Below are 26,211 nucleotides of genomic sequence, written 5' to 3'. Positions count from 1 at the left end.
TCTATGTATGATAAATTTACTAAAAGTGTGTAACTGTGTTTTATTCTGACAGTGTATCAATTCTGTAAATATTAGCAGTTACTGTGATATAATCACATATTTTGACAATCTCCTGACAAATGATGATAAAAATTATTATGTTCAACTGTATTATGTTATACTTTCTGACATGTTATTTGTCATTCGCGATGGCCGAAGAAGTACGTAAATATTTGTTCGCTCCAGTAACTATCGTCTCTGTAATATCACCGGGATCTAAGACTGGAGTCACTGTATCAGGAACAGAGACACACAGTTATTCCGTTACCAACTTCCACGTTACTTGTAATGGTAGCCTGATAACTGCCAGAGAGCGAGAACTGTGAGCCAGTAACGATAACTGCCAGAGGAAAATATTTTTTTTTTCCTTTATTGTTATTTTAAAGCCTGTACAACAGGCAGGCTGTCGGCAGCGTTCTATGCTGCTCTTCAGCCATAGGATACACAATGAGAAAAAACAGAAAGATTACACATAGGTTACAGAATGGTAGGCACGTAAACAGTTGACACAGAAAGACAAACACGGAGCCGTTCACACTCGACGATAATCCACACTTGAAACTGTTGACACGACGCACAAACACTGAAGACGGCGATGGCACAGGTGAACAATGGAGTGCGACGGTGAACACTGAACACTAAACATGACGGCACACACAAGACACTGATGGCGATGATCTCGGGCGCGCGAATTTCCACGTAGCGTGTGCGAGTCCGGGGACCTGCCAAGAGGGGAAGAAGGGCGGGGGGGTGGGTGGAGAGGGGAGAACAAAGACGCCAATGGCTGAGGAGATGGGAGGAGGAGGAGAGGGGAAGCCCAGGGGAGGAGTGGGGAGAAAGCGAGGAGGGAGGGAGGGTGCCCAAAGGAACAGACACAGGAAGAGGGAAGGAGGATCAAAGTTCGTAGGAGGGGTATATGGAGGGGAGGAGGACATCATCAGGGAGGGGGAGCTGGCGGAAGCCACCTTGGGAGAGGGTTAGGAGGGTGGAGAGATGGAGACCGGGTGGGACGTGGGAATACAGGCGCGGCAGCGGGCGGGGGTGGGAGAGGATGGGCGAGACAAGTGGGTGAGGAGGATCGAGTTTGCGGGAGGTGTACAGGATCCGTATCCTCTCAAGGAAAAGGAGGAGGTGGGGGAATGGAATGAGATCATACAGGATCCGCGTGGGGGAGGGGAGACGGATGCGATAGCTAAGGCGGAGAGCATGGCGTTCAAGGATTTGTAAAAGGTAGGAGGGGCGGAGATCCAGGCCGGATGGGCATAACAAAGGATAGGGCGGATGAGCGATTTATAGGTGTGGAGTATGGTGGAGGGGTCCAGACCCCACGTACGGCCGGAAAGGAGCTTGAGGAGACGGAGTCAGGAGCGTGCCTTGGCTTGGATTGTCCGGAGATGTGGGGTCAAGGAGAGTCGATGGTCGAGGGTGACGCCAAGGTACTTGAGCGTAGGGGTGAGGGCGATAGGACGGACATAGATGGTGAGACAGAAATCAAGGAGGCGGAAGGAAGGGGTGGTTTTGCCTACAATGATCGCCTGGGTTTTGGAGGGATTGACCTTGAGCAACCACTGGTTGTACCAAGCGGTGAACCGGTCAAGATGGGATTGGAGAAGGTGTTGGGAGCGCTGCAGGGTGGGGGCAAGGGCAAGGGCAAGGGCAAGGAAGGCCGTGTCATTGGCAAACTGGAGAAGGTGGACGGGGGGTGAAGGCGACGGCAATTCCTCCGTATATAAAAGGTACAGAGATAGGACGGAGCCTCGGGGCACACCAGTGGAGGGAAAAAAGGTGCAGGAATCCGTGTTATGGATGGTGATGTAGGAAGGACGGCGGGAGAGAAAGGAGCCGATCAGACGGACGTAATTAATGGGAAGGGTGAAGGTTTGGAGCTTGAAGAGGAGACCGGAATGCCATGCGCGGTCATAAGCACGTTCGAGGTCCAGGGAGAGGAAGAATGCAGAGCGACGGGAATTAAGCTGGTCGGACAGGAGATGAGTGAGGTGAAGGAGACGGTCGTCGGAAGAGAAAGATGGCCGAAAGCCACACTAGGTAATGGGAAGGAGGCGGTGCTGGTGGAGATGCTGGTGGATGTGGGGGGTGAGGATAGATTCCAGGACCTTGCTGAAGACCGAGGTAAGGCTGATGGGACGGTAGGAGGAGACGGAGGATGGCGGTTTACCACGTTTAAGGAACATCAGGATACGTGAGGTTTTCCACAGGTCGGGGTAGTAACCGGTGGACAGGACTACATTGTAGAGCCTGGCCAGGGTGGAGAGGAAAGAGACAGGAGCTTCACAAAGGTGACAGTAGGTGACATGATTGTGACCAGGAGCGGTGTGGCGTTTGGTGCGGAATGTAGCAATGAGATACTGTGTAGTGATAGGGGCATTGAGTTCTGTGCGTGCAATGTGGGAGAAGAAGTCGAAGGGAATAGGGACGTTAGGGCGGACATAGATGGTGGTGCATGTGACAGTAAGGCCAGGGAAGAAGAGACTAAGGATCAGGTGTTCGGTGTGGTCGGGAAAGAGAGGTTGGAGCCGAACTGGGATGTGGTGGTGGCGAATAATGGCAACTCCGCCACGTGCAATCGGGAGGGGATTATCGGAGCGATGAAGGAGTTAGGGCAACGTGTGGACGGTGTGGTGGGGTTGGAGGAAAGTTTCATTGAGGAGGAAGGCTTCCACACGTTGGGTGGCAAGGGTGTGCAGGAAGAGGTTCTTGTTGGCGGGAAGGGAGCGGATGTTGTTGAAAAGGATACACTGCTGTTGCGCCATGACAGGGATTTAGACAAGGGTGTCAAGATGGGAGAAGGTGAAATGGGCCTGGTTGTTGGAGGAGGTAGCATACAGTTTCAAGTGGAAAATGGAACAGGCGGTGAGGGAGACCTGTTGGAGGGTGTGAGGGCGCTGGAAAGGGTGGACGTTTTGTAAGACAAAACCTGATGATGTCCTCAGCGGTGGGGGAGGGGGACGAAGGGCATTGCCTGGAGGGGTGGGAGTGTCCAGAGGATGGACAGGTACAGTGAACTCAGGAGTGGTCGAACGGGGTCAGGCTTTACACTTTTGGGAGTAGGTGGGATGGGGGAGATTGCAGGTATTGCAGGAGGGAGGGGATTGTAGGTTAGGGCACTGCCGGAGGAAGTGCGCTTGTCTACAATGCGGGCAGGTGGGGGCCTCGCGGTGCTCAGCTCTTGGGTGTGCGTTATAGGGCAGACACCTCTGACTGCACAGGCATTGAGGAGGGGAACGGGAGGGGTCGACCTTATAGCGCTGGTTGAAGAGGAGGGCACCCTCCTTCAGGAGACGGTCAATGGAGGGGGCGTCCTCGGAGAAAACCCGCATAAGGTGGGTGGGGCCGGCCGAGTTGAAAATGCGGTGGACCGCCCGCACCTCCAGTGTGGGATGCGCCTTGAGCTCTGCCAACACCTCCTCCTCCGTGATCGACAGACTGAGCCGAGTGATCACAGCGGTGAGGGTCGGTGGGTGACGCGGGGGTTGGGGTTGGCAGGTTGGAGATGGAGAAGGAGCAGGGGTGAGGGAAGCGTTGGGCCAAAACGGGTGATGGGGAGGCGGGAGAGGATGTCAGGTGGGAGGGTAGGGCTGGGGGAGGAGATGAGAACGAAATCACGTCTGGGAGTGAGGAGAGAGATGGGGGCACCAGGGACGTGTTGACAGAGGAGGAGGGAGAGATTCCAGACCTCGAGAAGGGAAGGATCCGGACGGGAGAGGAGGTATTTATATAAATGGGGGGAGGAGGAGGAGGAGGAGGAGGAGGAAGCGGAGAGAGCAGGGATAGGTGGGGAGACATCCATGGCATCCTGGGAGGGGGAAGGAGGACGGAGCGGGGCCTTTTTGGGAGCGGAGGAGGTGGCGGGGCCACTAGGGCGTTTATCGGCGGCAGAGGAGTGGGTGGTGATATGAGGGATGGGAGCTATAGGGAGGTGGCGGGAACGGGCAGGTCCCGGTGTGGATGCAGCAGACGGCGCCGGAGACAGTGACGGTGAAGGTGACGGCGACGGCAGTGGCGGTGATGGCGAAGGTGATGGGGAGAGCTGGGCGTGGGCAGTGGCCCGACAGGCCACCACCCTAGCTGGAGCTACAGTGACAGGCTGGAGGAGTGGGGGGAAAGGATCAGAGGGAGAGGAGCGGGAGGAAGAAGCTGAAGAGGGGGTAACAAAGAGTGAAGGCGAAGGGAGAGTGAGAAGAGGAGGGATGGAAAGAGGGGGGTGTGACTGGGCACACCATGTAATGGTGGTGGTGGTGGCAGAGGGGGACATGTGGTGGTAGTGGTTGTAGTGGTGGTGGGGGCTGACATTACGACAAGGATAAACAAAGACACAGGACAAAAAGGAAAGGGGAAGAAAAAAACTGGGGACAGACGAAGATGAAGACGGACAAAGACGAAGACGGATGACGACCAGAGTCCCACGCTGCTGGTGCGGAAGCTGAAGCTGACGCCGACGCCGACTGGCAGGAATGCCGCAGCTGCTGCTGCTGCCTTGGACGGGGCCAGGGCTGCTGCTGCTGCTACTGCTGCCGTTGGAGGGCGGGCTGGCTGGCTGGCTGGCTGGCTGGCTGGCTGGCTGGTTGGCTGGCTGGCTGGCTGCTGCTGGGCGGGGGGGGGGGGGGTTACTGCCTGGTACAGGCTGGACCACTGATGCTGGCCGGGACCGCTGCTGCTGCTGCTGCTCGGCTGTACTGCTGGCTATACCGCTGGCTGGCTGGCACCTGAAAAACTAGCGCTTCGATTAGTGCTGGAATGGCACAACCGAAGGGCGGTAACCTTGCTGAGTACCACCGGAGAGTAGTGCCAGAGGAAAATACTGATCTTTGACAGTTATTTCCATAGTCGCTCGAATTCCTTATGGTACCTCTCTTTATACAACTCGTCCAAGCTAAATTGACATACGAGGCGGTGGCTTAAGGGAATGACTGTACTTGTTAAAGCGTGTACTGCAGCTCCTATCAGCCACCGCTCGGACATTAACTTTATTTAATTGTTTGTGCTAAAAGTAACGAAGGCGCACGATATAGTACACAGTTCTTATCAACAGATGGCGCACAGTCTCACAGTTATTCCCATGGCCTATAGAACGCCTTCCAAATGGTCTACTCTCTCCTTAGTTCCTAGCCAGATCTCCAATGAGTTGAGGGGAACACGTAGTACGATCTTCGGTCAACAGATGGCGCGAGGCACTGTTGACGTTAGACAGTTATTGAAATAACTGCCTGTATCAGAGGAACGGTTATCGCAGTAACCGTTACTCTTCAGTAACCGGTTATTTCTATCAGTTACGTTATTTTTTGCCACCTCTAGAAGAACAGAAGAAAGTGATGTTAGTAAATAAAAACTTATTTCCTTTAGAAGCAACTTTTATAATGGCCTAGTTACAACATGAGTTGTTATTAGTGTGTAATGTCATTGTTGTGCCATAGATATGGACTGATGAAATTACCAGTATGTCCAAACTGTGGTCAAAGAGGAAAGAAGAACTGCACCCTCCTGAAAATGGTGGACATCAAGCAATTTAACAGAGCATTTTATGCTGTATCAGCAAAACAGACTCAGGATGCTTTCATAACTAAATACTGCTCATCAAATTCTCCAGTTGGACACTAACCAAGTGGTGGAGATCGGGGTGAGAAGGGCTACACATTTGAATATTCCACTGAGAAAATGGCAGGAAATATATTATAGGATTCCTGAAGTACATTTTTAGGAGTGCTTGGCATTACAAAAGATCGAGTAGAAGGCGTTTTCAAACATTTCAAAAAAGAAGGATGCCGTATACCCTCTGAAACTCATGGAGGTTATAGAAAAACTGCTGTTTACAGCACCAAAATTACATCTGTAAAAACTTTCATTAAACAGTTTAAAGGAAGTGAATCACATTACTGTAGGTCAAGTAGTGCTCGTATTTATCTGGACACTAATCTAAGTATAGCTAAAATGTGGGAAATATACCAAAAATCGGTTTCTGATTATCAAAAAGTTACACCATCATTGTTCTGGAAAAGTTTTTGTGACTAATTTTAATATCAATTTGTTCTGCTTGCCTGCACCTAACTGACAACATAAAGCCTGAGAATGATGAGCAAGTATAAGAAATTACAGATTTGACGTTGCACAAACTGCAAGCTAAAGGATTTAACAAACTTCAAAAAGGGGAAACCCCTGGGATGTACATCGTATCATTCGACATGCAGAAGAATCTACCCATATCAAAGCTGCCTGATCAAATTGCATACTATTCCAGACAGTTGTATTGCTGCAATTTGACTGTTGTTTCTGGATATTCTACTGGAAAATTAGCGTTAAGCAAAGAGAATGTTGCGATATTCTCCTGGGGAGAACAAGAAATGAATGGGTCATCTAATGAAGTGGCTTCTGTAGTGTTTCATAAACTACAGAGAAAAACAAATTTGGGTACTTTGAGCAATGTACATCTTGTTGTGGATGGCTGCCTGGGACAAAATAAGAACACTACAATTTTGACATTGTGTCTTTCCTGGTTATCCTGTACTGTACCAAACATTCAGAAGATGGAAGTTGTTTTTCCTGTCACTGGCCGTTCATTCATGCTGAGTGATAGAGTGTTTGGAACAATTGAAAAAGATTTAAAGAAAAAGGAGAAAATTCTTCAACTGGAAGAGTACTATGAAATTTTTAGGAAACATGGAATCGTAAAGCTCTTGAATACTCACTGGAGTGATGTTGATTGGAAAGCTGAAGATAAAACGTGTGTGAAAGATCCAGGAGCACTTTAGTTTAAAATTTCACATATTAAAAGATTTGTGCTGACTAGGAAGTCAAACTCAGTCACTGTTAGTGGAGAACTCAACTATAATTTCAAGATTGCACAGCCTTTGTCAGTTATGAAGAAAGGTAAACGGCCGAAAGACATAAATCCTACAGAACTAGTTCCTGCCATCAGAGTAAATCCCTTGAAAGTACAAGACGTCAGAAAGTTGCTTTCAAAACATTACAGGGAGCAGTGGAACAAATGTGAGGAACTGAAATGGTTTCAGATCATTGATGAAAATGACATCAAACAAGAGGTACCCCCAGAAGCTGATCGCTGTGATTGCCTCAATCAGAACAGTGAGGTTGATTATGACATTGTGGAATTTCACGAACTGAACACTGTTGTGGAATGTATAAACTAACAGAACCACTTTCTTACAATTGTGTCATTAATAAAATAATCTCACGTTCTTCAATAAAATTGGAAGTTATGAGTTTTTGTTGAATGTACACACAATAAATTATAACAATAGTGAGGATTTTACGATGTTAGAACAGTGCAACTTGTGGAGTTCAGTTAAAGTTCATTACATACATGGTCAGCTCCATCCTTCAGTTACAAATATGGCCAACTCCATATTTCAGCAGTCATTTCCTACTTAGCTATACAGGATCATATGAAAATATCGATGTAAATACGATTCGGATGTTGCTAAGAAACTGCACAACAATAACCAACTCGGAAAGCAGGTAGTAATTGTGTAAAACAGTGAGTCTACATGTTATATCCTCTCTACTATAATTCAACTGTCATTAGCTACTTAACTGACAAAATAATCACTCGTTTCTCAACCACTGCTTCCCTTTCACGTATGTCTCTTATAACTGCAGTTTGATTTCTGTACTAGTTGTAAATAGCCTGTTGCTCCCTGCTACCTTCAAAATTAAAAAAGTGCATATTCCAGTCAACATTATCAAAAGCTTTTTCTATTTTCATGTAGATATGCCTTTCTTCATTCTGTCTTCTAAGATAAATCATAGAGTAGTTTTGCCTCACAAGTTCCTACATTTTTCTGGAAACCTGACTGATCTTGCCCAATGTCAGCTTCCACCATTTTTTTCATTCTTCTGCAAATAATTTATGTCAGTATTTTTGCATGTGCTTCACACCTGTTAGCCCCTGGTTTCTTTGGATTTGGAATTGTTATGTTCTTCCTGTAGTCTGGGGGAAATTTGCCTGTCTCGTATATCTTGCACATCAGGTGGAATAGTTCTTTAATGGCCAGCTGGCCCAAGGACCTCGACAGTTATGGGGGAATATCTTTTACTCCAGGGACTTCATTTCCATGTAGGTCCTTCAGTGGTATGTTCAGTTCTTCTCATAGTGTCATATCTCCCACCATATCTTCATTTTCTTCATATTCTATTTATATAGTACTGACTTCCAGTACATTTCCCTTTTATAGCCCTTGCTTCTGCTTTTCAACTTTCTCTTCCTCCCTGGCTTCCATCTGAGCTCTTGAAGTTCATATGTGAGCATTTGTTTTCTCCAAAAGACTGATTAATTTTCCTGTAGTAAACATCTATCTTTGCTCTGTTTAAGAATGCTTCATAGGAGCCTTGCACTTTTCAATGAGCCATTCATGTTTAGCCATTTTGCATTTTCTGACAGTCTCATTTTTTATGTGCCTGTATTCCCTTTCACATGCTTCATTTTTATATTTTATCCTTTCATTAATTACTTTCCTCCAGTCCATATTCTGCTATTTTACTGTATCTTTCTTTTCCTACTATTCAAATTCAACCCTACATCACAATTAAATTTTCACCTCCCTGAACTGTCAGAATAATTTGTTTTATTTCGTCATACCTTCTTTCAATACTTGTATTGTGGTAGGTATTGGCTTTGGGTTTACTTGCGCTATGGCAATACATTCACTATGATGTTCTTAATACCTTACTCACCTTCCTATTTTCTTATTCATTATTAGACCTATACCATACCTGAATTAGACAGCTGAAAGCAAGGGAAAACTACAGCTTTAATTTTTCCCGAAGGCATGCAGCTTTACTTAAGGAGTATATAGAGGAGGAGAGCTTCTGTAAGGTGTGGAAGGCAGGAGACGAGGTACTGGCAGAAGTAAATCTGTGAGGACGGGGCGTGAGTTGTGCTTGGGTAGCTCAGTTGGTAGAGCACTTGCCCGCGAAAGGCAAAGGTCCTGAGTTTGAGTCTCGGTCCAGCACACAGTTTTAATCTGCCAGGAAGTTTCAGTATATGGAGGGTTTATACAAGGGCGATGTACTTGAGGACAATATTATGGAAATGGATGAGGATGTAGATGAAGATGAAATTGGGAGTTATGATACTGCGGCAAGAGTTTGACAGAACACTGAAAGACCTGAGTCGAAACAAGGCCCCCGGAGTAGACAACATTCCATTAGAACTACTGACAGCCTTGGGAGAGCCAGTCCTGACAAAGCTCTACCATCTGGTGAGCAAGATGTATGAGGCAGGCGAAATAGCCTCAGACTTCAAGAAGAATATAATAATTCCAATCCCAAAGAAAGCAGGTGTTCATAGATGTGAAAATTACTGAACTATCATTTTAATAAGTCACAGCTGCAAAATACTAACACGAATTCCTTACAGATGAATGGAACAACTGATAGAAGTTGACCTCGGGAAAGATCAGTTTGTATTCCGTAGAAATGTTGGAACACGTGAGGCAATTCTGAGACTGCGACTTATCTTAGGTGAAAGATTAAGGACAGGCAAACCTACATTTCTAGCAGTTGTACACTCAGAGAAAGGTTTTGACAATGTTGATTGGAATACTCTCTTTCAAATTCTGAAGGTGGCCTATCCCCGATGTTATTCAATCTGTATATTGAGCAAGCAATAAAGGAAACAAAAGAAAAGTTTGGAGTAGCTATTAAAATCCATGGAGAAGTAATAAAAACTTTGAGGTTTGCTGATGACATTGTAATTCTGTCAGAGACAGCAAAGGACTTGGAAGAGCAGTTGAACGAAATGGACAGTGTCTTGAAAGGAGGGTATAAGATGAACATCGACAAAAGCAAAACAAGCATAATGGAATGTAGTCGAATTAAGTCGGGTGATGCTGAGGGAATTAGTTTAGGAAATGAGACACTTAAAGTAGTAAAGGAGTTTTTCTATTTGAGGAGCAAAATAACTGATGATGGTCGAAGTAGAGAGGATATAAAATGTAGACTGGCAATGGCAAGGAAAGTGTTTCTGAAGAAGAAAAATTTGTTAACAGCGAATATAGATTTAAATGTCAGTAAGTCGTTTCTGAGGGTATTTGTATGGAGTTTAGCTATGGATGGAAGTGAAACATGGACGATAAATAGTTTAGACAAGAAGATAATAGAAGGTTTCGAAATGTGATGCTACAGAAAAATGCTGAAGATTAGATGGGTAGGTCACATAACTAATGAGGAGGTTTTGAATAGAACTGGGGAGAAGAGGAGCTTGTAGCACAAATTGACTAGAAGAAGGGATCGGTTGGTAGGACATGTTCTGAGACATCGAGGGATCACCAGTTTAGTATTGGAGGGCAGTGTGGATGGTAACAATCGTAGAGGGAGACCAAGAGATGAATACACTAAGCAGATTCAGAAGGATGTGGGCTGCAGTGGGTATTGGGAGATGAAGATGATTGCACAGGATAGAGTAGCATGGAGAGCTACATCAAACCAGTCTCAGGACTGAATACCACAACAACAACAACAACCTGAATTAGATCCTACCTCTGTTTGATTTTGCCATAATCCTGTACCCGTGCAATCAAAAGTCCTTCTCTTTCTGCCACCACACTTCACTAATTCTGAGTATATCTGACATCAACCTATGCATTTCTATTTTTAGATTCTCTGATCTAGCTACCCAGTTAAGGTATCTAACATACTGCAATTTGACCCAAAAAATGCCAGTTTTGCCTCTCCGATGATCACATCCTCCAGAGCCATCCCCTCCTGGAGTCCAAAGAGGGGACTGTTTTGTCTCTGGAATGTTTTACCCAAGAGGATGTCCTCATGATTAAGCCACACAATAGACCTGCATGTCCTTTGGAGAAATAACTTGCTTTCAGCTGCTTACAGCACCAGCACTTCATGGCTAATGTCACAAGGCCACATCAGTGATCCAGATTGTTGCCCTCTCATCTACAAAAAAGACTGCTACCTGTCTTCAGAATTCACAGGTTAGTCTGGCCTCTCCACAAATACCACACCATTCCATTTATAGGCTTCTGTCTGTATTGTTGAGGCATGTAAGCTCAACCCCCTCCTCCTTTCCTCTCCTTCTACCTCTACCTCAGCAAGGTTTTGATTCATGAATGTAGTTGTTTAACTTAAGGCTTTAAATTTGTAAACACCAGTTTCAGGAAGTGATTTGGAGGAATGGTGTAAAAATGTAGTTGGAGGGGCTAATTCCTTATGAGAACGGTTCAACACATGATCTGTAACTCAGCAATTCAGCATGTGATACATTTCTTTCAATCTTTATACACTCCTGGAAATGGAAAAAAGAACACATTGACACCGGTGTGTCAGACCCACCATACTTGCTCCGGACACTGCGAGAGGGCTGTACAAGCAATGATCACACGCACGGCACAGCGGACACACCAGGAACCGCGGTGTTGGCCGTCGAATGGCGCTAGCTGCGCAGCATTTGTGCACCGCCGCCGTCAGTGTCAGCCAGTTTGCCGTGGCATACGGAGCTCCATCGCAGTCTTTAACACTGGTAGCATGCCGCGACAGCGTGGACGTGAACCGTATGTGCAGTTGACGGACTTTGAGCGAGGGCGTATAGTGGGCATACGGGAGGCCGGGTGGACGTACCGCCGAATTGCTCAACACGTGGGGCGTGAGGACTCCACAGTACATCGATGTTGTTGCCAGTGGTCGGCGGAAGGTGCGCGTGCCCGTCGACCAGGGACCGGACCGCAGCGACACACAGATGCACGCCAAGACCGTAGGATCCTATGCAGTGCCATAGGGGACCGTAACGCCACTTCCCAGCAAATTAGGGACACTGTTGCTCCTGGGGTATCGGCGAGGACCATTCGCAACCGTCTCCATGAAGCTGGGCTACGGCCCCGCACACCGTTAGGCCGTCTTCCGCTCACGCCCCAACATCATGCAGCCCGCAGCCAGTGGTGTCGCGACAGGCGTGAATGGAGGGACGAATGGAGACGTGTAGTCTTCAGCGATGAGAGTCGCTTCTGCCTTGGTGCCAATGATGGTCGTATGCGCGTTTGGCGCCGTGCACGTGAGCGCCACAATCAGGACTGCATACGACCGAGGCACACAGGGCCAACACCCGGCATCATGGTGTGGGGAGCGATCTCCTACACTGGCCGTACACCTCTGGTGATCGTCGAGGGAACACTGAATAGTGCACGGTACATACAAACCGTCATCGAACCTATCGTTCTACCATTCCTGGACCGGCAAGGGAACTTGCTGTTCCAACAGGACAATGCACGTCCGCATGTATCCCGTGCCACCCAACGTGCTCTTGAAGGTGTAAGTCAACTACCCTGGCCAGCAAGATCTCCGGATCTGTCCCCCATTGAGCATGTTTGGGACTGGATGAAGTGTCGTCTCACACGGTCTGCACCGTCCAGCACGAACGCTGGTCCAACTGAGGCGCCAGGTGGAAATGGCATGGCAAGCTGTTCCACAGGACTACATCCAGCATATACACTGTACTATTGCCGACATTGTGCATGCTCTGTTGCCTGTGTCTATGTGCCTGTGGTTCTGTCAGTGTGATCATGTGACGTATCTGACCCCAGGAATGTGTCAATAAAGTTTCCCCTTCCTGGGACAATGAATTCACGGTGTTCTTATTTCAATTTCCAGGAGTGTATGTAATGCCATTCTGTGCGTGTGTTGTCTAAATATTAGCTGTGTGTTTAAGTATGGCTGGAGCAGAACCAGCAATTTACTAGGGCTGGCCAAGTGATGAACTGGAGAATTTGATACGCTATCATGTACTACTCAAACAATCATATGATATTTGAGTCAGACAGTGTGATCACATGCAATATCAATGCATGAGTAACTGAAACATTCACAAGATCTAGCTTTAGCCCTGCTTGACATCTGAAAACTATGAGAAATGCAGGAGGAAGTATTGTTAAATCCTACCACTGTACAAATTCCTGCTATAGTTGCATAAATTTGCAGTAAGAGTTCTCTTGCAGAGTGTGTGTATATACAGAGTATATAAAAAACAATAATCCCATTTAAACAAATCATAACTGTTAGGTTATTTGAGATATGTGTGTGAACAACATACTGTTGGAAAGAGCGTACTCTCAAGTTTTACATGGCCATGGCCATCATGTCACACTGGCAGTGCAGGAATTTTTAAATTAAGGGATTACTGAATGATGGAACAGTTGCACTGGACCAAATGATTCAGCTTTGCGTTACTGGCCCACAAGGTCCCTGGACCTGACTGTTGTTGTTGTGGTCTTCAGTCCAGAGACTGGTTTGATGCAGCTCTCCATGCTACTCTATCCTGTGCAAGCTTCTTCATCTCCCAGTACCTACTGCAGCCTACATCCTTCTGAATCTGTTTAATGTATTCATCTCTTGGTCTCGCTCTATGACTTTTATCCTCCATGCTGCCCTCCAATACTAAATTGGTGAGCCCTTGATGCCTCAGAATATGCCCTACCAACTGATCCCTTCTTCTAGTCAAGTTGTGCCACAAATTTCTCTTCTCTCCAATTCTATTCAATACCTCCTCATTAGTTATGTGATCTACCCATCTAATCTTCAGCATTCCTCTGTAGCACCACATTTCGAAAGCTTCTATTCTCTTCTTGTCCAAGCTATTTATTGTCCACGTTTCATTTCCATCCATGGCTACACTCCATACAAATACTTTCAGAAATGACTTCCTGAAACTTAAATCTATACTCAATGTTAACAAATTTCTCTTCTTCAGGAACTCTTTCCTTGCCATTGGACCTGACTATATGCGATTATTTCTTGTAGGGGTTTATAAAAGGCTCTGTTTATGTGCCTCCATCACCAACAAATATGAATGAACTGAGACATCAAATAACAGCAGCTGTGGAAGATGTAACTCAAGACACGCTTGCTGCAGTGTGGAAACAATTTGAATGCTGCACTGACATATGCTGTGCATCTCCTGGGGGCTATTGAACACCTATGAAAAGGTTCCCTGTTCATCAAAAAACAAAATTCATTGCATGTGTTTATTAGTTTCAGAAATATAGACATATACAAATGAGGTGATCCTTTTTGATATACCCTGTGATTTTTGAGTCAGGCTAACAAAGGCAAAAATGGTCCGTAAAAAGATATTACATGAATGAGAACCCAACACATTATTTGGTTATTAGCAACTATAATGACTGTCTAGTTTTCCCAGGAGGTAGTTAGCCATTAGCAGCTTTGAATTGCAAATGCTAATACTGTTTATAATTACATTCATATGATGCAGTATTTTTAAACCTCTGGAAATGGTAGATCATTGTAATGAAATTGTAGATGTTTTTGAATGAACACCTTTGTCAGAATTCTAAGCCATATTTTACATGTTATAAATTGGCACAATATTAGTATTTAGACATTCTGTTTTGTCCTTGTCTGCTGATTGTCATTCCAGACTTGCAGCACAGTAGTGTCAACAGAAATTTTGCAGAGTTTCTTCATCATTGATTCTTAATATAAATTTCCATTCTTTTGTAGGTCAAGCTCTCTACAGTGTGAGAAGAAGATCTACATCTACATCTAGGTCCATACACTGCAAACTGCTGTGGTGTATATAAAAGAGGGTACGTCCCATTGTACCAGTTACCAGAGTTATAGAGAGTACTTGGTGCACCACTGCTATTTCTCTGTTTTCCTGCTCCAGTCATGAATGTTTTGCAGTTAAGAGAAATTGCTGCTAAGCTTCTGTATGCACTCAATTCTCTCTCATTTTTACATTCGAGCTCTTTTGTGAGACGTACATAGAAGGAGGCAACATAGTGACTCAGTTGAAGAGAAACTGAAATAAACCTGAAGTTTACTGCAGGAAGTGATTGTAATCTCATCAAAAAGTCTTAAATCGACTGAAAAATTTCACTCACATAAGCCTAAAAGTCAAAAAATAAATATTTAAATAAAATATTTTTAATATACCAGGTTTTTAAAACAGACTACACCAGGTTTTTAAAATAGACTACTCTAAAATGTATTAAATAATATCTCTTACCACAATACAGATTTCAAATGTCTTAAGGATAGTCCAGAAAATCTGTGCTTGTGGATTTTCAATAGCTGTGATATACTTGTAAAATTGAAAACAAAAAACATGGGGTGGATATAACAGATAATAGGAAGGAGAGTAGAAAGTAACTGTCACTGAGAAAAGTCACAGAACATTTCATATCATTTGAAGTGCAATAAAATTGTTAGCAACTTAGGTGAACTATTCATGCATCAGTTACTTATTGCATATCTATTGTCATATCTATTAAAAATTCACAAGCACAAATTTTCAGGGCTATCTGTATGGCATTAGAATCTAGAAGGGGCTTTCAAATGAAACCTGACCACTAGCATAAGGTAATGGTAATGGTTGCATTGACTCAAAATGTACTTATACACAGCACAATTACTCAAAAACAGTCGCCACAACTGTTGGCACATTTATCCCTTGTGGCACTAGCTGGTCAATTCCATCGTTGAAGAAGGTACAGGGTGACACACGGGAGACAGACAGCTTTTAATGGAATAATACTCAGCCAACTTTGAAATTAATGCATGTTTATTTACAAAAAATCAAAGCTCATTATTTGCCATTTTAGTTAACAAAGTTATTTGTGAAAAATAATGTCGTCAAGGTAATGTCCATCATTTCAAATGCAGGACTCAAGTCTCTTCTCATAATCCTCCATCACATGGACTAAAATCTCTGCAGGGATGGCAGCAATTTCTTGAATGATTGCATTCTTCAATTCATCCAAATTTCATGGTTTGTGGTTATAGACACAGTTCTTAAGGTACACCCACAGAAAAAAGTCACATACTGATAAGCTGGGAGACATGAGAGGCCAAGGGACATTGCCAAAACATGCGATAATCCGGCCAGGAAATATGTGTCTAAGAACTGTCATTGAAGTTTTTGCAGTGTGTAATGTTGCCCCACCCTACTGGAACCAAATGCATTTTAAAGGGATTCGCCATCTTCTTAGTTCTAGTTTCAAGAATGTTTCAAGCATATGAATGTAATGAACTGAATTAACAGTAACTGTGGCCCCGTTCTCTTAAAAAAAAAAAAAAAAAATACCGTCCAATAATGTGAACAGAACCAAGAGCACACCAGACTGCTACTTTTTCTGAGTGTAGAGGATGCTGGTGGATAAGGTATGGATGCTCTCGAGCCCAGTATTGTAGGTTTTGTTTATTCACGGTCCTGTTTAAATGAAAATGAGCTTCATTGCTCATCAATAAAATTTAATATTCATTCGATCCCAAAATCAGTTGCATTCTGTAAGTGAAGTCTTCTCATACAGCAAAATCAGTTCCTTAAGCTGCAGGGCAATTAGCATTTTGTAGAGATGGAATTTTAATTCTTTATGCAAAATTTGTCTAACTGATTCACGGTTGATTTGTAACTCACTAGCATGACATCTAGCTGACTGTCATGGGTTTCTGACTGCCGCTTGCCTTACCCTTTCAACATTTTCTGATGCCGTTACTCTGCGTCTTGGGCCAGGATGCTTCTTATCCAGTATGTTTACAGTTGATCTGAAATTTTTCACCCATCTGAGGATTGTGTTATGGCTCAGAACAGCTCCATGCATGAAACAGTCGCTGCGTAGCAATAATAGACTCACCACTTTTCACGAAACTGTCATAGACAAACACTTGATGTTGCATGTCCCACTGCTCCATTGTGACTGAGTAAATGAAATGGCGTCTCTTGTGGATCAGAACTATCCCCACCATGACCACCTCCCACAACCACACCCTCAGAACTACGCAGTTCAAAACAGTCTATCTCCCATCTGTCGCCCTGTAATAGAAGTCACACACTCCGTCATCCATTGTGAATTGATGTCCGCAAATAGCTTATTTTAGAAGTCCAAACACATGGAAGTCACATGATGAAAGGATGGGATTGTATGGTGGATGTTCCAGCATTTCCCACTGAAACTGCTGCAATGTCGTCTTCACAGCATTGGCTGTGTGTGAATATTAATGTGAAATTTAATCTGAAATAGAAAACTCATTTGCACTAATTTTGTAAGGGCAATTTACTACTGGAACTGGGTATAGAACAACATTTAAAAAAATTTAAAAAAAATTGAGCTATACTGACCTTTCCAGAGAATGTTTACATGAAGGAATTTCAGGTAGGAATGGGAAGATAGTTCCATTGCAATAGTGAAATGGTCTTCTACAACGCAGAATGTAGTGAATTTGGAAAAAGAATTACAAGACAATACCCAGATGTAAATACCAAAAATAGTGAGATGCAGGTGGTGTGAAGCACCTGTCCTTTTTTCCCCCTAAGGTAAGTCTTTCAGCTCCCGGGATTGGAATGACTCCTTACCCTCTCCCTTAAAACCCACATGCTTTTGTCTTTCCCTCTCCCCTCTTTTCTGATGAAGCAAACTGGGGTTGCGAAAGCTTGAAATTTGTGTGTGTGCTTGTATGTTTTTTATTGTGTCTATCTAGCAGTGCTTTTCCATTTGGTGAGTCACAGCATCTTTGTTTTTTATATATATTCTCCCCACGTGGAATGTGTGTGTGTGTGTGTGTGTGTGTGTGTGTGTGTGTGTGTGTGTGTGTGTGTGTGTTTGTGTGTTGTGTGTTTTTATTGTCTCTATCTACCAGCGCTTTCCCGTTTGGTAAGTCATGGAATCTTTGTTTATATATATATCCACATGGAAAAAATATATTAAAAACAAAGATTCCATGACTTACCAAGTGGGAGAGTGCCAGTAGATAGGCACAATAAAAAAACACACAAACACACACACACAAAATTTTGAGCTTTCGCAACCCACGGTTGTTTCATCAGGAAAGAGGGAAGGAGAGGGAAAGACAAAAGCATGTGGCTTTTAAGGGAGAGGGTAAGGAGTCATTCCAACCCCGGGAGCGGAAAGACTTACCTTAGGGGGAAAAAAGGACACATATACACTCGCACACACACACATATCCATCCACACATATACAGACACAAGCAGCCATATTCAAAGGCAAAGAGTTTGGGCAGAGATGCCAATCGAGGCGGAAGTGCAGAGGCAAAGATGATGTTGAATGACAGGTGAGGTATGAGTGGCGGCAACTTGAAATTAGTGGAGATTGAGGCCTGGTGGATAACGGGAAGACAGGATATATTGAAGAAAAAGTTCCCATCTCTGGAGTTTGGATAGGTTGGTGTTAGTGGGAAGTATCCAGTTAACCCGGATGGTGTAACACGGTGCCAAGATGTGCTGGCTGTGCACCAAGGCATGTTTAGCCACAGGGTGATCCTCATTACCAACAAACACTGTCTGCCTGTGTCCATTCATGTGAATGGACAGTTTGTTGCCGGTCATTCTCACATAGAAAGCGTCACAGTGTAGGCAGGTCAGTTGGTAAATCACGTGGGTGCTTTCACACGTGGCTCTGCCTTTGATCGTGTGCACCTTCTGGGTTACAGGACTGGAGTAGGTGGTGGTGGGAGGGTGCATAGGACAGGTTTTACACCGGGGATGGTTACAAGGGTAGGAGCCAGAGGGTAGGGAAGGTAGTTTGTGGATTTCTTAGGGATGAACCTAGAGGTTACGAAGGTTAGGTGGACGGCGGAAAGACACTCTTGGTGGAGTGGGAGGATTTCATGAAGGATGGATCTCATTTCAGGGCAGGATTTGAGGAAGTCCTATCCCTGCTGGAGAGCCATTCTGATCCAGTCCTGGGAAGTATCCTGTCAAATGGTTCAAATGGCTCTGAGCACTATGGGACTTAACATCTATGGTCATCAGTCCCCTAGAACTTAGAACTACTTAAACCTAACTAACCTAAGGACATCACACAACACCCAGCCATCACAAAGCAGAGAAAATCCCTGACCCCACCGGGAATCGAACCCGGGAACCTGGGCGTGGAAGCGAGAACGCACGACCACGAGATGTGGGCGAAGTATCCTGTCACAAGTGGGGCACTTTTGGAGTTCTTCTGAGAGAGGTTCTGGGTTTGAGGGGATGAGGAAGTGGCTCTGGTTATTTACTTTTGTACCAGGTTGGGAGGGTAGTTGCGGGATGTGAAAGCTGTTTTCAGGTTGTTGGTGTAATGGTTCAGGGATTGAGGACTGGAGCAGATTCGTTTGCCATGAAGGCCTAGGCTGTAGGGAAGGGACCGTTTGATATGGAATGGGTGGCAGCTGTCATAATCTAGGTACTTTTTCTTGTTGGTGGGTTTGATGTGGACGGATGTGTGAAGTTGGCCATTGGACAGATGGAGATCAACGTCATGGAAAGTGGCATGGGATTTGGAGTAGGACCAGGTGAATCTGATGGAACCAAAGGAGTTGCCTACACTGTGACGCTTTCTATGTGGGAATGACCAGCAACAAACTGTCCATTCGCATGAATGGACCCAGACAGACAGTGTTTGTCGGTAATGAGGATCAACCTGTGGCTAAACATGACTTGGTGCACGGCCAGCACATCTTGGCACAGTGTTACACCATCCGGATTATCTGGATACTTCCCACTAACACCGCACATACACAGACACAGACACAAGCAGACATTTCTGTCTGTGTATGTGTGTGTGTATGTGCGGATGGATATGTGTGTGTGTGCAAGTGTACACCTGTCCTTTTTTCCCCCCTAAGGGAAGTCTTTCTACTCCCGGGATTGGAATGACTCCTTACCCTCTCCCTTAAAACCCTTATCCTTTCATCTTTCCCTCCTCCTTCCCTCTTTCCTGAAGAAGCAACCGCCGGTTGCGAAAGCTAGAAATTCTGTGTGTGTGTTTGTGTGTTTTATTTACTGACAAAGATTCCAAGACTTACCAAGCGGGAAAGCGCCGGCAGACAGGCACATGAACAAAACACACAAACACACACACAGAATTACGAGCTTTCGCAACTGGCAGTTGCTTCGTCAGAAAAGAGGGAAGGAGAGGGAAAAATGAAAGGATGTGGGTTTTAAGGGAGAGGGTAAGGAGTCATTCCAATCCCGGGAGCGGAAAGACTTCCCTTAGGGGAAAAAAAGGACAGGTGTACACTCGCACACACACACACATATCCATCCGCACATACACAGACACAAGCAGACATATTTAAAGGCAAAGAGTAAGGGCAGAGATGTCAGTCGAGGCGGAAGTACAGAGGCAAAGAAGTTGTTGAAAGACAGGTGAGGTATGAGCGGCGGCAACTTGAAATTATCGGAGGTTGAGGCCTGGCGGATATCGAGAAGAGAGGATATACTGAAGGGCGAGTTCCCATCTCCGGAGATCGGATAGGTTGGTGTTGGTGGGAAGTATCCAGATAACTCGGACGGTGTAACACTGTGCCAAGATGTGCTGCCGTGCATCAAGGCATGTTTAGCCACAGGGTGATCCTCATTACCAACAAACACTGTCTGCCTGTGTCCATTCATGCGAATGGACAGTTTGTTGCTGGTCATTCCCACATAGAAAGCGTCACAGTGTAGGCAGGTCAGTTGGTAAATCACGTGAGTGCTTTCACATGTGGCTCTCCCTTTGATCGTGTACAGCTTCCGGGTTACAGGACTGGGGTAGGTGGTGGTGGGAGGGTGCATAGGACAGGTTTTACACCGGGGGCGGTTGCAAGGGTAGGAGCCAGAGGGTAGGGAAGGTGGTTTGGGGATTTCATAGGGATGAACCAAGAGGTTACGAAGGTTAGGTGGACGGCGGAAAGACACTCTTGGTGGAGTGGGGAGGATTTCATTCTGTAACCCGGAAGGTGTACACGATCAAAGGGAGAGCCACATGTGAAAGCACCCACGTGATTTACCAACTGACCTGCCTGCACTGTGACGCTTTCTATGTGGGAATGACCAGCAACAAACTGTCCATTCGCATGAATGGACACAGGCAGACAGTGTTTGTTGGTAATGAGGATCACCCTGTGGCTAAACATGCCTTGATGCACGGCCAGCACATCTTGGCACAGTGTTACACCGTCCGAGTTATCTGGATACTTCCCACCAACACCAACCTATCCGAACTCCGGAGATGGGAACTCGCCCTTCAGTATATCCTCTCTTCTCGATATCCGCCAGGCCTCAACCTCCGCTAATTTCAAGTTGCCGCCGCTCATACCTCACCTGTCTTTCAACAACTTCTTTTCCTCTGTACTTCCGCCTCGACTGACATCTCTGCCCTTACTCTTTGCCTTTAAATATGTCTGCTTGTGTCTGTGTATGTGCGGATGGATATGTGTGTGTGTGTGCGAATGTACACCTGTCCTTTTTTTCCCCTAAGGGAAGTCTTTCCGCTCCCGGGATTGGAATGACTCCTTACCCTCTCCCTTAAAACCCACATCCTTTCATTTTTCCCTCTCCTTCCCTCGTTCCTGACGAAGCAACTGCCAGTTGCGAAAGCTTGTAATTCTGTGTGTGTGTTTGTGTGTTTTGTTCATGTGCCTGTCTGCCGGCACTTTCCCGCTTGGTAAGTCTTGGAATCTTTGTTTTTAATATATTTTTCCCATGTGGAAGTTTCTTTCTATTTTATATATATATATATATATATATATATATATATATATATATATATATATATATATATATATATATATATATATATATATATATATATATTAAAAACAAAGATTCCAAGACTTACCAAGCGGGAAAGCGCCGGCAGACAGGCACATGAACAAAACACACAAACACACACACAGAATTACGAGCTTTCGCAACTGGCAGTTGCTTCGTCAGGAAGGAAGGAAGGAGAGGGAAAAATGAAAGGGTGTGGGTTTTAAGGGAGAGGGTAAGGAGTCATTCCAATCCCGGGAGCGGAAAGACTTCCCTTAGGGGAAAAAAAGGACAGGTGTACACTCGCACACACACACACACACACACACAAATATGTCTGCTTGTGTCTGTGTATGTGCGGATGGATATGTGTGTGTGTGTGTGCGAGTGTACACCTGTCCTTTTTTTCCCCTAAGGGAAGTCTTTCCGCTCCCGGGATTGGAATGACTCCTTACCCTCTCCCTTAAAACCCACACCCTTTCATTTTTCCCTCTCCTTCCTTCCTTCCTGACGAAGCAACTGCCAGTTGCGAAAGCTCGTAATTCTGTGTGTGTGTTTGTGTGTTTTGTTCATGTGCCTGTCTGCCGGCGCTTTCCCGCTTGGTAAGTCTTGGAATCTTTGTTTTTAATATATTTTTCCCATGTGGAAGTTTCTTTCTGTTTTTTATATATATATATATATATATATATATATATATATATATATATATATATATATATATATATATATATATATATATATATTAAAAACAAAGATTCCAAGACTTACCAAGCGGGAAAGCGCCGGCAGACAGGCACATGAACAAAACACACAAACACACACACAGAATTACAAGCTTTCGCAACTGGCAGTTGCTTCGTCAGGAAAGAGGGAAGGAGAGGGAAAAATGAAAGGATGTGGGTTTTAAGGGAGAGGGTAAGGAGTCATTCCAATCCCGGGAGCGGAAAGACTTCCCTTAGGGGAAAAAAAGGACAGGTGTACACTCGCACACACACACACATATCCATCTGCACATACACCATACACTATGTATGTGCGGATGGATATGTGTGTGTGTGTGCGAGTGTACACCTGTCCTTTTTTTCCCCTAAGGGAAGTCTTTCCGCTCCCGGGATTGGAATGACTCCTTACCCTCTCCCTTAAAACCCACATCCTTTCATTTTTCCCTCTCCTTCCCTCTTTCCTGACGAAGCAACTGCCAGTTGCGAAAGCTTGTAATTCTGTGTGTGTGTTTGTGTGTTTTGTTCATGTGCCTGTCTGCCGGCGCTTTCCTGCTTGGTAAGTCTTGGAATCTTTGTTTTTAATATATTTTTCCCATGTGGAAGTTTCTTTCTGTTTTATATATATATATATATATATATATATATATATATATATATATATATATAGAGAGAGAGAGAGAGAGAGAGAGAGAGAGAGAGAGAGAGAACCCCCCCCCCCCCCCCCACACACACACACACACATATACACTCCATTGCTCAGCAGAGTTCCCGTGTACATATCTTCAGCACTCATATTAGAGGTAATTTACTATCTTAATCTATCTTAATTAATGAAGAACATCTTTGAATTATAACATACAATTGTCATAGATGAGATGTACATACTTAATGAAGTTCATCATGTCATAAATATAGAATGTGTTGCTCTAAATCTCTCATAAAATCAGAGGAAAAAAAATGATGACCTTTTTTCAAGAATCTAAATAATAGTTTGTTGCAAATAGTTCATGTATCAGATGGTGAAAAAATAATTTGAAATTAGGAGCTAGATCTCTGTAACCAACATAGGTACCTCTTAACCAATCTGATGGTATAAAATCATCATTACTTTTTGTTTAGCAAATTCCCTGTGATCTTCTTTTCAGTCAAAATTAATTGCAAGAACATTAATGCACATGATTTTGGTTTATTGTACAACATATGTTGTAATTCTTACTAATCCTTGCCTTTTGTTTCAGGTGAAACAGTAGAACAATGTCTGGAAACTTGAAAATTATAAATGTGACGATAGCCAATGTAGCTGTTGCAATGTTGGTCTTTGTGGTTTTAATGTGGTAAGCCTAAAACAATACATGCCTTTCAGTTCTTCCATGCAAGTCATAGTTATTTCCTCCATAGTTAACTAGCCACTGACAATGTATTCTATACATGTACCTACATAAAATCTAATCAATTACACACATTTTCTGTTTATTAGTGGAGAGAAATAATGCATAGAATTGCAGTTAACTGAGAGTTAATATATCCCATACAACAGGTTATGCAGTACCTTTGACAGAATTCTATTGTTGAAGAAGATTCCTCATAAAACACACAGTACAGCATAATTATGTTGACACTCTATTTGTCAATTAACTCTTGAAATAATATAAATACACTGCAACAACACATGAACAGATCAAACCCTGCATTCGTGTCTAATATAACTGAAGAGACTTTTCCAAGTGCGAAACATTATTTTCATGCAATTTATTACACAGAAATTAAGCTGACCTGAACCAGATGATAATGGAATCATATTCACACGAACATAACAACAAATAAATAAGACTGGAAGACGAATATGGACCCACAGACCTGTAATATCCCATGAACTCCCATTTATTTTGCTAGAATAATTCCTCGTTAGAGCTCTCCTCAGATCACAGACATTTTGCATTGTTTTCCTTAATTTATTTTGAGCTGATTTTTGACATTTCATATTTCAAGAGAGCTGGTCACAAGCTTTTTGTAATAGGTCCCCTTCAAACTGTGAGCTGCATCATGATGATTATAGCAGAGGCTGTTCAAGAAATTCCAGTGCTGAATGTTCCAACCAGTTGAACCAGGAAGACAAAGAGACATTTAATAAAGCAAGGGGTAAGTTACCTGTGTTTTTCTGTATTTTGTCTTTGGTGCACTGTACCAAACAGTGTCATACGCAGGAAAGTATGATTACTTTACAGTGACCCCCCCTCCCCCCTTTTATTTCCAAACTGGCAGCACACCATAAAATGATATGAGAATTCGCTGATTCCCATGGTTTTAGCTGAGTATATCACTACTCAGAAATTTTACTTGAGAGGCCTTTGTCATATATTTGGTAGAATGTTGCTTGCAACAGCTCTATTTTTCCTGTTCCTACCTTATTAACAAATGATGATGTAACTATTCTGCTCGCATTTATTATGTAAATTAAAATATTATTTCACACATTTCATTGTATTCTAAATATTGAAGAGTTACCTGCAAATTATAAGAAAATAGTTTTCTAGACATGAAAAAAAAAAACAGTACACTATTGTATTAATATTTATCTTGATGTATTGAGGGTGCCCATGATTGTTGTGCAGAGGCCTTTGGCTCATATCTTTTCGGATTGTGCTAGATTCTTATGGAAATATCATGGTTTCACTTTTTGAAATGAAAGTACAACAAATGACCTGTAAATTCATTTATTCATAAAACTGTTCAAATGAATAACTAAGATGCAAGTCTCCATAACAACTTTTTACAAACCCCACTCACTACTGCTACTCAACAGTTCTCTCCCTGACTTACCTAATACATGCACTTATGTAGCTTACTGACAGTGTGTGTCTTTCTTTACAATATTATTGTAATAATGCCTTTTCATAATTTACAATGGGTACAAATTTGCAAAAATTAATTTATGTGCAACAACAAGGTAAGCAGAAAACATAGACATATTTTACATAAAATAGTTTTGTAAACTGCAGAGCTATCCAATGCTAAGCATTGTGAGATGAATATTTTTAACAATTAATATTACAACATGTAAGTTTACCTATAAAATAAATTGGTATAGTTCTGACTCTAATTCTACAGTTTTTAATATTTTATACAGCATAAATTGTTCCAGTATATACTGAAGGCTAGTAAACTGAAAAGTCCAGAATGAGATTTTCACTTTGGAGCGGAGTGTGTGCTGATATGAAACTTCCTGGCAGAGTAAAACTGTGTGCTGGACAGAGACTCCAACTCGGGACCTTTGCCTTTCGCGGGAAAGTACTCTACCATATGAGCTACCCAAGCACGACTCACGCTCCTTCCTTACAGCTTCATTTGTGCCATTACCTCGTCTCCTACCTTCCAAACTTCACACAAGCTCTCCTGCAAACCTTGCGGAACTAGCACTCCTTGAAGAAAGGATATTGTGAAGACATGGCTTAGCCAGAGCTCAATACTTACATTATGTTCAATGAAAAGAAATCTCCTGGACTTTGGCACTGAGGACTCCCCATCATTTTCAGCGAACAATGACTCACTCTAACATTTACACAGAAACACTAAATCCATATTGAGAAAAACACTGAACCAATCAGTATCCAATTCTATATCCATTGATTTATTATCTGAAAAAGTAAATAATGGAGCCAAAATATAAATGTTTATTGATAATGGTACATGCATTCATGTTAATAATTTATAACTACACAGCACTTATAGAAGTGAATCTTCAGTATTGGTAGATGAGCAGAAAATGGACGAATTCTTTCAGTCATTTATATCTGAGGGATCTCAACACAAAGGAGAACTTCAACATGTGTCCTGTAATGCTTTTGCTTTATTTATTTGTCCAACTGTAACTGTAAATTTGGAGGAAATCATTTCAAGGAAATGGAACATGCAAGTTTGTAAATAAAAAAGTACAGACA

At 43.6% G+C, this 26,211-nt stretch overlaps 1 protein-coding gene across 4 annotated transcripts in view; it reads left to right on the top strand.

Moving 5' to 3' along the window:
• The window catches only part of LOC126355792 (uncharacterized), a 171,909-nt gene that overhangs the window by 45,984 nt on the left and 99,714 nt on the right, over window positions 1-26,211 (top strand). For all 4 annotated transcript variants that reach the window (XM_050006202.1, XM_050006201.1, XM_050006200.1 and 1 more), the window contains exons 2-4: window positions 14,539-14,624; window positions 23,512-23,607; window positions 24,291-24,412. In XM_050006202.1, the coding sequence (XP_049862159.1) occupies window positions 23,528-23,607; window positions 24,291-24,412 (202 nt within the window). In that variant the 5' untranslated portion in view covers window positions 14,539-14,624; window positions 23,512-23,527. The remainder of the gene's footprint in view (window positions 1-14,538; window positions 14,625-23,511; window positions 23,608-24,290; window positions 24,413-26,211) is intronic.

Source organism: Schistocerca gregaria, chromosome 3 (assembly GCF_023897955.1).
Source record: "Schistocerca gregaria isolate iqSchGreg1 chromosome 3, iqSchGreg1.2, whole genome shotgun sequence".
Classification (NCBI taxonomy): Eukaryota; Metazoa; Arthropoda; class Insecta; order Orthoptera; family Acrididae; genus Schistocerca; species Schistocerca gregaria.
The sequence above is the reverse complement of the archived record's forward strand: the minus strand, read 5'-3'. Positions and strand labels throughout refer to the sequence as shown.